Consider the following 12,622-nt stretch of genomic DNA (forward strand, 5'->3'; position numbering starts at 1 on the left):
CCCATGGGCTCAGCTGGTTACAGCATTAGCCTATGTTAGTCATCCAAGGGGCTTGCAGGAATAGAAAGAGGCCAATTGAACTCATAATGATGCTCACAACTTAACATCTATTTAAAATGCTCTCAGATTTAAGTGTGATACTGATACAGTCTGGAACCAAGTAGACCAGTGTTCTTCAACCTTGGGGATCCCAGTGGGGTCACAAAACCTCAGTTGTGTGGTCGTGGCAACTTATGAGAACGAAAGGAAGGGACAGATCAGGAAGAGATTCATTGTGTGAACATTTGGGGCTTCTCTCCCATGCCTCCCAGGTGTAGAAAGCTGTGTTTTCCACTCCTGGCAAAGGGTCTTAGGCATACACCAGAATTTGGCCCCCATCTAGGAACAAAGACAGAGGCTCAAACAACATAGTGAGTTCTGGCTATGTGAAAAAAGATCCTTTGTTCTGCTTGTGTGGCATCGACCTACCATATTATAGAATGGGGTGTTCGGTTGTGACTCCAGCTTTGGTGAAGGACCCCTAAGATCAGTCCCCTGGCCTGTGCATCTCTTCTTCACTCTTCCCCTGAGAGCACTGAGATCCTAAGCAGATCTCAACTGAGATCCAACTTACATTTTGAGTGTGTCCCAGTGATGTTGCTTTCCCTCCTTAATACTCATTATTTCTAAATAAGTAATTTCTACCTAACCCCTCCTAATAAGTATCTCTCCCCCACTATATTAAAGCGCGCGCACACACACACACACACACACACACAGAAATTCCTCCCAAAGCCCTCTCTACCTACACCTACCTCTTAACCTACCAGGATCTAATTGTCTGTACTAACTAAGAAATGAAGATTCTCCCCAAAAGCCAATTAAAATCTCCAAGAGCAACCAAATTTCAAACCTCCTCTCTTTCACCACCTCACTTCTAACAACCCATACTCAGCCTCTCAAAGTCCATCCTATTTATGCATCCTCCAGCAACTGTCAGATGATGTCACAAAGGGAGGACTTGTTACCTCCAAGAGTGGCCAGGGCTCCTCTGGGATCTTCATGGTTCTGCTGTCTGGAGGGCAGCTCCTCACTTGTGGAATCTTGATTTTCCTCCTTCTTGAATAAACCAGGTGACCCTTCCCCCACCCACTCACAGGTTCTACAGGGTCCTTCTCATGCCCCTCATAACTAGAGGTGTTAATGGTGCTATTTATTTTACTCAGCCCATTGTATTCAGTAAGACTTGGGCTATAGTCATATCTTACTCGCTGGAAACAAACACCTACAGTACTCATAACTCTTGATACCTCCATCAGTTGGAATTGATCCAGACCAATACTCTTTTCTGTGACTGATGCGCTTTATTGACCCACTGCATCCGAGGGTCTGTGTGACAAAGACATAAAAGCCCTGCTGGATCAGGCCAAAGGCCCATCTAGTCCAGCTTCCTGTATCTCACAGTGGCCCACCACATGCCACAGGGAGCACACAAGACAACACAAGACCTGCATCTTTTTGCCACTTCCTTTCATCTGTCATTTTGAGGTAGCCTATTTCTAAAACCAGGAGGTTGCATATGCCCATTTCTGCTTGTAACCTGTGATGAACTTTTCTTCTAGAAACCTGTCCAATCCCCTTTTTAAGGCATCTAGGCCAGATGCCAGCACCACATCCTGTGGCAAAGACTAATGACATGCCGGGTAAAGAAATATTTTCTTTTGTCTGTTCTAATTCCTGACATTCCATTTTAGTGGATGTCCCCTGGCTCTGGTGTTGTGTGAGAGGGAAAAGAACATCCCATTATCCACTTGATCCATCCCATGCGTAATTTTGTTTGTCTCATGCCCCCCCTCAGTCATCTTTTTTTTTCTAGACTGGAGCCCCAAACTCTGTAACCTTTCTTCATAAGGGAGGTGCCCCAACCCAGTACTCATTTTAGTTGCTCTCTTCTGCACCTTTTCCATTTCTACTATGTCCTTTTTGAGATGTGGTGACCAGAACTATATGCCGTACATATAGTCCATGTGGCCTTACCATCCATTTGTACAATGTCGTAATAATATTTGCCATTGTATTCTCAATCCCCTTCTTAATTATTCCAAGCATGAAATCGGCCTTCTTCACCACCACTGCACATTGAGTTGGCACTTATATTGAGCTGTCCATCAGCACCCCAAGATCTCTCTCCTGATCTGTCACAGACAGCTCAGAACCCATTGGCCAAAAGTCTTTCCTTTTGGCCATCCTAAATCTCCTAATCATAATCTGGACCCTGATTCTAGGTGGTTTGAGTCCAGTGGGGTTGCGAAGCCTCAGTTGTGGGTTTTGGCAACTTACAAGAATCAAATAGGTTGGACTAGAGCACAACCAGGTAAAGGAGGGGGCATTTGGTGTACTCCTTGCGGTACCAGGAGATGGTGTCCTAGTCCTGCTCAGGTTCTTAGCGATTGTGCTAAAATTGCTTTCACTAGTGCCTGGCTTCATGGTAACTCTTTCTGTTCTCCCTTATAAGAATATTTGTTTATAGTTAACAGTTTGGGGAGGGTTTAATGGGGGTTGTGAATGGGTGGCAACAGGGGTAGCGTGGGTGGATAGGGTCCCGGGGGGGCGATTGATGATGGGTCCCCAGTCTTCTACTTGATTGATTGACTGGGGTCATGGCACGAAAAAGGATGAAGACCACTGTTTTAAGACATTCTTTCCTTCTGCAGTTTTACGTAGGTCAAACTATGGCAGAGAACCACCAAGAATGACCGAGGCGTCCTTGCCACACTCATCCAGAAAACAGCCATGTTGGAAGGATTGGTAGCCTGGGTGCTCAACAACTACCTGGGCAAATATGTCAGTAACCTGAACACAGACCAGCTCTCAATAGCCCTTTTGAAAGGTAAGGTGTACAGATGGCATAAATGGAGCTATTTTTAAAAAGAACTTCATTCAGATCTCTGCCATAATTTGCCAACTTTTGTTGGGGCTTTTCTTTCCTGGTGCCCCCTCCCAGTGGTATCTTCCTTTCTGATTGCTTTTCCTAAGGAGACTGTGGGTGGAATTGAGGGGTTTTCCTGCTTTGTCTTTAGGGTGTGTTTGGACCTGCTCACACCCTGACATAATTGGGGAGACAGCACTCCATGTGCTGCCACTTTAGTTTGGCAGCAGACCCCATGTAGGACAAGGGCTGATCAGGATCTTTTTTTTTTTATATTGCTGTTTGGTATCAATTGTGTTATGTTTCTTTTACAATGTGCGAGCCACCTTAGAAAAAGTCAGTCTTTTGATCAGGCAAGTCATTGATTTGCCATGTCCTGGGAAGTGGTCCTTACCTTGCATACTTCAAGAGGAATTCTGTAGCACTTGTCTGCTATGACTAGGGGGTTGGACTAGATGATTTTCAAGGCTCCTTTCAATTCATGCTCATTGGCATCCTTCCATTGGCATCCATCAATTTGTGCTATGATTCTGGTTTTTAAGGTCTGTCTGTTCTCAAGGGATATGGTATGCAGTCATAAGGCAACACAATTTTATTCCCTGTATCTCTGTTCTGTTAGGTCTTTGCTATATGATTGCAGGGGGTAGGCATGGTGGTGAACTGTTTGCTGCCTTCTCAGTCAGTTCCTGTTGTCTCTGCATTGTTGCTTGATTTTCATTGTGTGGTTCTTCCTGTTTTGCTAGCTGCCTTGGGCAAAAGGCGGGATACAAATAAGGTGCTAAAACAATGGCTAAAATGTTGGATATAGGAAAATCACTTTTTTCATTTGTTTGCTTGCAAGTACCACCTTTGTTGGTACTGTTTTTTGAACCAGAGGTAACTGCTGTGGGGAGAAGTGCATGGCTTACCCCGCTGTTCTCCCTGTAGCAAGAAAGAAACTTTTCTAGTTACTGCTGCTCCTGATCTTTCTTCTGCTTGTACCCTTCATTTTTTTGGAAAGACCAGACTGCCTCACAGCCACTACACAACTGCCCTACATCTGATGGGGTCGGGTCAGGCCAGGCAGACCATGAGGTTCCTGTGACAGTGGGACCAAGTACCACCTGTCAACCTGTAAAGTATTGCCATTGGCTCATGTACCGCTGGTTGAAAACAACAGATTAGCCTGTCTTGAGGGATTGTTACGAGGCTTAAACCCTGCTCTAGAGGGTAATTAATGTAAGCTGTTCTTTCAGAAAGCCACGTTTGGTACTTCTGAACCCTGTTTGATCTGTGTGAGCTATGGGACTTTGTGCTGTTGTGTGGTTGTGTTTTTGCCATTTGCCTCCCTGGTAGCTATACCCGCTCTGCTAGATGATAAAACAACATTCTTCTTAAGGGTTTCCCAGCAGAAAAAGATGAGAGTATCTAGGAATTATGGTCTATATAACCTTGTTCCTACAGGTGCTGTAGAGTTGGAGAACTTGCCGTTAAAGAAAGATGCTTTAAAGGAACTGTTGCCGTTCGAGGTCAAGGCTGGTATGTATTTTGGAACGTGTGTTGTACTGTCACACCCTGTTCAATCATTCCATTAGTGTTGGGTCTTCTAAGCAGGTTCCCAAAGGTGAGCAGTTGGTTGGGAATGACTTTAAAACCATGGCTTTATTGTAAGGCTCAATGGCTTCAAATGGCACAAGTGGCACGATTGGCAAAGTCTGTGGCGATGCTGCGTGCCATAAATGACCTTGTCTGTAGGTCTGGAATATAAACGCAGCATCCTGCTTTGAGCGCTCCTGGTGCTCCGCAGCAGGGCTGGCCTGTTCATGAGGCTGTCTGAGCTAGTTGCCTCAGATGATGAACTGATAGTTATAAATGCTGACAGCTTCCACCTCCTTCCACTCACTGACTTTGAAAAGGAAGAAGGGAAGAGAGCAGAAAAGAAAATGTGGAGGAAAGAAGAGCCTGGGTGACTGGAGCACTGCCCTTCTTCCTTTTTGAATGCATGGGGAAAGGAGGAGGTGTGATGGCTGATGTGCTGCTGGGAAAATGAGGAAGGCATATGGCATGCGCTTCAAGGCCTGTGATGCTCCACAATGCACATTCAGCTTCCTCAACCTAGGCGGTAATCTCCTTTAACACAAAGGTTCCCCCTCCATTGAAGTGAATGAGAAATATTTTTGTCCTTGAGAGCTTCTGCACGCATGGGAGCCACCAGATTAAGCACCTCTCTCTGTGTGTAAGTATTGTTTTTCTCCTTGACCATTCCAGGTTTCATTGGCAAGGTAACGCTGCAGATCCCGTTTTATCGCCCGCATATTGATCCGTGGGTGATATCGGTGTCCAAGTTGCACCTTATTGGCTCGCCAGAAATACAAGAAGATTTTGATGAAGAAAGAGAGAGGTTGTATGTAAGGGAAACCAAGAAAGCACTTTTATTGGCACTGGAAGAAAAATGGAAAGTAAGTCTCTTGGGGCTTTTAAGTGAATGTTTTTTGTTCTTTCTGTTGTTTGGGAAGTGGCTTGCACTTCAGCCTCAAATCTGATTTTTGTTTGAAAACTGAGTTTAAATGTTTCCTTCTCAAAACAGAGAAAATGTTGATTTCTTTAGAAAGCTGGAAATAATCCAAATTTGTGTACTGTGAAAATAAATACAAATGTCTAATGCTACCCAAAATGTCAGATTTGGAGCTGATGAAGTCTCCTGGTTAGTGTTTATGTAGCATAAACTAGGAGATGTGGAAAAAATTATCTACTAGATTTTGCTGTAGACAGTTTAGGGCTGTCTTGTGTGCACTGTTATGTGGACCACACATGTCTGTTTAGCCACACTGATACTTCATGGGGAGTCATGGCAATTTGCTCTTTCCTATTGCATGCACATCACATGATATAGATACATTGGTACATATACAGTAGTCTGCACAGGACTCCAGGGGCTTCCTCAAAATGCCTTATTAGGGCAAAAAATGTCACTTCTAGTTTCCCTTGAGAAACCGTAAGTTCTTTTTTTTGCACTCAGGGGCCATTCTGAAACCCGCAGAGGCTGGGGGTGAATGCACAGCTCTGGTAGTCTCCAGAATCCTTAAAGGGTTGATCCTTAAATGAATCCTTAAATGAAACAAATTTCATTATCTGCTGTTTTTGGTATCCGCAGGGGGTCCAAGAGTGGATCCCCTGTGAATACTGAGGCCCTACCTGTACTCAGGGCCTAGGAGAGGGGGGTAAAGGGGGAAATTTGTACCCGGGCCCAGGGTCAAAAGGGGGGCCCAGGAGCCAAAGGAGGGGGCCCAGAAATTTCCTGGGATCTTACATTTTCCTATCTACTCAGACTTGTTGCCCGTACAGGATGCTGGGGACACTACCATGACTGGGGATACTGGGGACATTACTGATGCCACATTGGTGGGTAGACCTGGGCTCCAAAGACTTTTCCAGCTGTCTCTACCCTCCCCTCACCCTGCTTCTTCCCTCTCTGCCCCTATTCCGCTTGCCCGTCACTACCCTCCCCCACTCTCTTTCACCCCTCCCCCCTTTGCAAGGACCCAAAAGAAACTTTGTACCCCCTGATAAAATTCCTCTCAGTGGCCCTGCCTGTACTTGCTTTCTGCTCTTTAAGCCACCATGTGTTGAGGTGTTTTCTTTGCACCTGCAAAACTGAAACCTCTCCTCTCTCCCCAGAAAGAACGGGAGCAGGTAGCCGAATCATACTGGTATTCAGTCACTGCATCTGTGGTCGCAAGGATTGTGGAGAACATTGAAGTAAGTTGGATGACTGTGTATTCTCCCTTGTTTCCTCCAATATTTATGTATGTGTATATTTGGAAAAGGAAAATAAAATAAAATAAATAAACCCTGCCTTTCCACCTCAAGGCAGCAGGGATCATATGAGCAAAGGAAAGACCTTCCTTCCACAAATCTGTTCTGGAGGTTGCTACAGTAGGTGGGGGGACATTAGAGAGGAAGTGTGAATAAGCACAAGCTTATACGTGTCTTTGAAAAGCATGCTTCTTAACTTTTTAAGATCCCTTTATGCCTGTTTGCCTCTGTGCACAGAGTAACTTGTGTTGATGCAACTATAGTCATATAAAATATGCTGCACAGCACATTCTGTCTTGTTCTATGTTGTTTATGAACAATGGATGGATGAAGCTGGAAGGGAAGCTGAAGCTTTGCAGAAATAATGATAGATTAGGAAGGCTGCATGGAATTATTTTAGAAGGCGTAAAAGGACATTGTAAGAAAGTGCAGTGATAATTGGGGCATTTATTCAGATCTGAAGGGGTTGGTTTGGTGCATTCTTTGCAAAAAAAGAGGCTACAGTATTGTTAATATTAGGTGGCTTTCAGTTTTTTTAAAAAAGTTCACAGACTGGTATATATAGTAGAATATGTTTTAAAATGATTGCTGTCCCAAAGGGACTCAGAGTCGAAAACGTATCACAAAAGAGATCACCTGCAAAAACCACCGGAGAAATCAGTGCTGGGATGAATAGGAGAGTTCCTGTCCCCCCTGCATAATATTAGAGGAGCAGCACTTTGGAAAGTGCCTCTTCGCATAGTTAGCAGAGCCAACTGTGGAGGAGTGAGCCATGAAGGGGGCAGCAAAACATTTTGCTGGTGGGAATGGAGGGGTTGATGTAACCAAATTCCATGTGTTGTATGTTGGAACATGCTGTCCTGTACAGCGATTAACCAGCTGTACCCAAGACCTTATTTTGCCCATGTGTGTTCCACATGTTTTTTTTTGCATAAGGAAGATTGATTGAGTCCTCCTGAAACTATGTACACGAACATGACTTCATTATTCTCTCTCTCTCTCTCTCTCTCTCCAGTTAAATATTGAAGATGTTCACCTGAGATTTGAGGACGGCATCACCAGTCCTTCGCAACCTTTTGCCTTTGGAGTCTGTATTAAAAATGTGTCCATGCAAAATGCTGTAAATGAGCCAGTGAGTAAAATGCTGGATTCACCAACTGGGATACTGTCACGTGGAGTATCAGGAGCAGGATGGGGGTAACTGGAAGTACCAGCATAGTGGAACAGAGAGGATTGAAGTTCGAGGAAGTAATGTTTGTGGGTTGGTGATCCAAGAATTTTTCTCAAAGTCAGGTTGGCCCTGATAAGTTTTTTTGCTCTCCTCTGTGAGGGCCTGCTGCAGTGGGTCTTATTTGTGTTTCCTGCTTTCTTCAGGGTGTCATTTGGGTGTGTGTGTGTGAAAGAGGAGAGCAACAACATTTGGAACACTGCTGTAATTAGGAATAAAAATGATTAAGTGAGGAGGGCCTGACAGACTTAAAACTATGTTTCCATAGTTAGGGTGGTACACAACAAATCATTACCAGTCTGTGAGACAGACTGATCTGATTGTAAAGGACTCTTTGGTTAAAAGTTGTGTGACAAAACTAATAATGTCAGTTTTATATTGTGAATAATTTGAAGATGGAATAATGTGCACTGATGACTTCTTGCAGTTTGTTCCATCTTCATTATGGCTCCAACCAGGTTTTCTCTTGCTTTAAGGTGGAGGAGCTTATGAAGAAAAAACAACTGGATATTGACAACTTCAGCATCTATTGGGATACTGACTGTACTTTGCTGGGAGACCTGCCTGCAGGGGAACTGCAGGTATAATGAGCTTTTTCTGTTGTCTTCTCAAGAAATAATGCTCCTTATAGGCATAGAGGAAGCTAGGAGCTTAGTTGCGTAGTCAATACATTTAATTGACCATGAATTCAGGAGAGTGAATTCCAAACCAGTGAAAAAGTGGTTTGGTATAGCAGGAGAGTTTTGCCCGACTGTTTGTTTGTTTGTTTGTGTTTATTTACTTACTTATTTTCCACATTTTTATACTGCCCTTCCTCCAAAGAGCTCAGGGTGGCATACACAGCTGCTCCCCTCCTTTTGTCCTCACAACAACCCTGTGAAGTAGGTGAATCTGAGAGAAAGTGACTGGCCCAAGGTCACCCAGGAAGCTTCATGACTGAGTTAGTGTATTTCATGGCCCCCTCTACACACACTAGCCTTTCCTCAATCTCTGAAAGATCTTGCATGTGTTACTGGTCAAATTCCAAATACTTATTGCTTACGATCAGTTTCCACAAATTAATGTACAGTCTCACTTCTTTTTAAAAGACCCACTTTTTAAAAACATGACTCATAAAATGCTGTAAGGACCCTAAATATATAATGAGCTTGGCAGAATCTTCTAATGATTTTCATTAGGTTTAAATTTTTATAGAACCAACTGATCTTTTTTGCATAATTTCCTTACAAAACTGTTGCAGAAACCTGTATTTCCAATAGAACTGACTTGGTTCTGATTTCCAGGAAGCAATGGACAAAAGCATGGAGGGCCGTGACCACAATTACATCATGGAGCCTGTGTGCACCTCTGCTCTTCTTAAGCGAAACTGTTCCAAGGAGCCTCTGAGATTGCGGAATACTCCGCGGCTCGAGTTTGACATCCAGATGGAGACGATACCACTGAAGCTCTCCCAGGTAAAAACTGCTTGAGAACTTTGCTCAGTGTAAAAAGAACATGTTTGTGTCATTTAGGGGAATGTTTACACAGCTGAGGCAGTTAAATGTTTTTGAGGCTGAGTGGTATGTACAAGGCTTGCTGATAAACATTAGAAACAAATATGTACAGATCAGATTGATTCCTACACTGGTGCCTGTGCTTCTCTCTGATCCTTGTGTACCTGTCTCATCTTCCCTTCAGAATCTCCCATGGCCTTGTTCCCACCACTTATCTTTCTGCTCCATATCCTGATCCACTCCTGTCTGTGACCTTTGCTTATCCAGCATCCCCATGCCCAGCTCTTCAAAAGTGTCCTGTTTCCTCGCACACCCTTGCCTTTGTGCTTGGTAGTGCCTCCCAAAATGCCTCCATAGTGCCATCTCCATTATTCTCTTTGAATTCCTCCGCAAAACCTGTCTTTTCTTTGAAGCCTTGGGCCCAACCCCCTAGTCCCATATTGCATTGTAACTAGTCCCATATTGCATTGTAACTAAACCTCAGAATGGGTGAACATGATAAATTGCCTATTCTCCCCACTTTTTATTTATGTATTTTTTATATTTTTATACTGCCCTTCCTTCAAGGAGCTCAGTGTGGTGTACATAGTTTTTCCCTTCCTTTTGTCCTCACCACAACCTTAGGGGTTGGTGAGGCTGAGAGAGAGAGTGACTGGCCAAAGGTCCCTCAGGAAGCTGCATGGCTGAGCGAGGATTTGAACCAGGATCTTCCAAGTCTTGGCTCTTTTCCCTGTCTGTATTTTCTTTCTGTGTCTCTCTTAGATTGTGAGCCTTGAGGATAGAGGCCTGGTTTTTCATGTCTAGTGCCAATGAAAGGATATTAATAAATACGTGAGAGATATTAATAAATAATAATAATAGTGTCAAGACCAGGAGAGCTGGTGCATTGTAGTGGCCAAGAAACAGAACTGTGAATGCTATTCAAATGGTGCTGGTTATTATTTGTCATAACAAATAACTGATAAAACATTCATGTGCATGTTCTGTGCTTTGATACCTTGTTTGTGTTTTCCACAAGCCATTCTGCACACTTGATTGCCTTTGAAAATAAGTACGAAGATTTTTTTTGTACAAAGCCCTGACATTGACATTCTTTGTGGTGGCAGAGCAGCTTTTAAACTGATCCCTGGGGGAAGGCCGACAGGAGCCGAGGGGTATCCGGTTCGGGACTCCTCATCCCTAGGGGATGAGGATGGGGAGGTTAGAGAACAACAAGACAAAGGCAGGGTAGGAGAAGAAATTGGGAAAGGTAGGGAGATGGGATGTGATAGACGGTTTGGCACAATGAGAGGATGCGGGGACAAAGGAGCAAATAAGCAGCCCATCCTGGGGCATTCCGTGTATAAATGCTTTTATGCGAATGCCCGAAGTCTACGAGCAAAGGTGGGAGAACTGGAATGTCTGGTGACAAGGGAAAATATTGACATAGTGGGCATAACGGAAACCTGGTGGAATGCGGAGAATCAGTGGGATACCGCAATCCCGGGCTATAAACTCTACAGGAGGGACAGGCAGGGGCGTGTTGGAGGTGGGGTGGCCCTTTATGTTAAGGAAGGGATAGAATCCAGCAAAGTAGAGATTGAAGGTGGGTCCGACTCCACCGTAGAATCTCTGTGGGTTAAATTACCAGGCTTGAGCAGCGATGTAATACTGGGGGCGTGCTATCGTCCTCCAGACCAGAAATCTGATGGGGACCTTGAAATGAGGAAACAGATCAGGGAGGTGACAAGGAAGGACAGGGTTGTAATCATGGGGGACTTCAATTATCCTCATATTGACTGGGTCAATTTGTGTTCTGGTCACGATAAGGAAACCGGATTTCTTGACGTGCTAAATGACTGTGGCTTAGATCAGCTAGTCACGGAGCCCACCAGAGGACAGGTGACTCTGGATTTAATTTTGTGCGGTACGCAGGACCTGGTTAGAGATGTAAACGTTACTGAGCCATTGGGGAACAGTGATCATGCTGCGATCCGTTTTGACGTGCACGTTGGGGGAAGAATACCAGGCAAATCTCTAACAAAAACCCTTGACTTCCGACGGGCGGACTTCCCTCAAATGAGGAGGCTGGTTAGAAGGAGGTTGAAAGGGAGGGTAAAAAGAGTCCAGTCTCTCCAGAGTGCATGGAGGCTGCTTAAAACAACAGTAATAGAGGCCCAGCAGAGGTGTATACCGCAAAGAAAGAAGGGTTCCACTAAATCCAGGAGGGTGCCCGCATGGCTAACCAGCCAAGTTAGAGAGGCTGTGAAGGGCAAGGAAGCTTCCTTCCGTAAATGGAAGTCTTGCCCTAATGAAGAGAATAAAAAGGAACATAAACTGTGGCAAAAGAAATGTAAGAAGGTGATAGGGGAGGCCAAGCGAGACTATGAGGAACGCATGGCCGGCAACATTAAGGGGAATAATAAAAGCTTCTTCAAATATGTTAGAAGCAGGAAACCCGCTAGAGAAGCGGTTGGCCCTCTGGATGGTGAGGGAGGGAAAGGGGAGATAAAAGGAGACTTAGAGATGGCAGAGAAATTAAATGAGTTCTTTGCATCTGTCTTCACGGCAGAAGACCTTGGGCAGATACCGCTGCCCGAACGGCCCCTCCTAACCGAGGAGTTAAGTCAGATAGAGGTTAAAAGAGAAGATGTTTCAGACCTCATTGATAAATTAAAGATCAATAAGTCACCGGGCCCTGATGGCATACACCCAAGAGTTATTAAGGAATTGAAGAATGAAGTTGCAGATCTCTTGACTAAGGTATGCAACTTGTCCCTCAAAACGGCCACGGTACCAGAAGATTGGAGGATAGCAAATGTCACGCCTATTTTTAAAAAGGGAAAGAGGGGGGACCCGGGAAACTATAGGCCGGTCAGCCTAACATCCATACCGGGTAAGATGGTGGAATGCCTCATCAAAGATAGGATCTCAAAACACATAGACGAACAGGCCTTGCTGAGGGAGAGTCAGCATGGCTTCTGTAAGGGTAAGTCTTGCCTCACAAACCTTATAGAATTCTTTGAAAAGGTCAACAGGCATGTGGATGCGGGAGAACCCGTGGACATTATATATCTGGACTTTCAGAAGGCGTTTGACACGGTCCCTCACCAAAGGCTACTGAAAAAACTCCACAGTCAGGGAATTAGAGGACAGGTCCTCTCGTGGATTGAGAACTGGTTGGAGGCCAGGAAGCAGAGAGTGGGTGTCAATGGGCAA

The 12,622-nt window shown here is 44.6% G+C and overlaps 1 protein-coding gene across 1 annotated transcript in view; it reads left to right on the plus strand.

Moving 5' to 3' along the window:
• VPS13D (vacuolar protein sorting 13 homolog D) overlaps positions 1 to 12,622 on the plus strand; it is a 136,506-nt gene that overhangs the window by 4,556 nt on the left and 119,328 nt on the right. The window contains exons 2-8 of the mRNA XM_066637903.1: positions 2,694 to 2,869; positions 4,352 to 4,426; positions 5,156 to 5,346; positions 6,566 to 6,646; positions 7,719 to 7,835; positions 8,408 to 8,512; positions 9,215 to 9,385. Coding sequence (XP_066494000.1) covers positions 2,773 to 2,869; positions 4,352 to 4,426; positions 5,156 to 5,346; positions 6,566 to 6,646; positions 7,719 to 7,835; positions 8,408 to 8,512; positions 9,215 to 9,385 — 837 coding nt within the window. The 5' untranslated portion in view covers positions 2,694 to 2,772. The remainder of the gene's footprint in view (positions 1 to 2,693; positions 2,870 to 4,351; positions 4,427 to 5,155; positions 5,347 to 6,565; positions 6,647 to 7,718; positions 7,836 to 8,407; positions 8,513 to 9,214; positions 9,386 to 12,622) is intronic.

This window comes from Tiliqua scincoides, chromosome 9, assembly GCF_035046505.1.
Source record: "Tiliqua scincoides isolate rTilSci1 chromosome 9, rTilSci1.hap2, whole genome shotgun sequence".
In the NCBI taxonomy this organism is placed as follows: Eukaryota; Metazoa; Chordata; class Lepidosauria; order Squamata; family Scincidae; genus Tiliqua; species Tiliqua scincoides.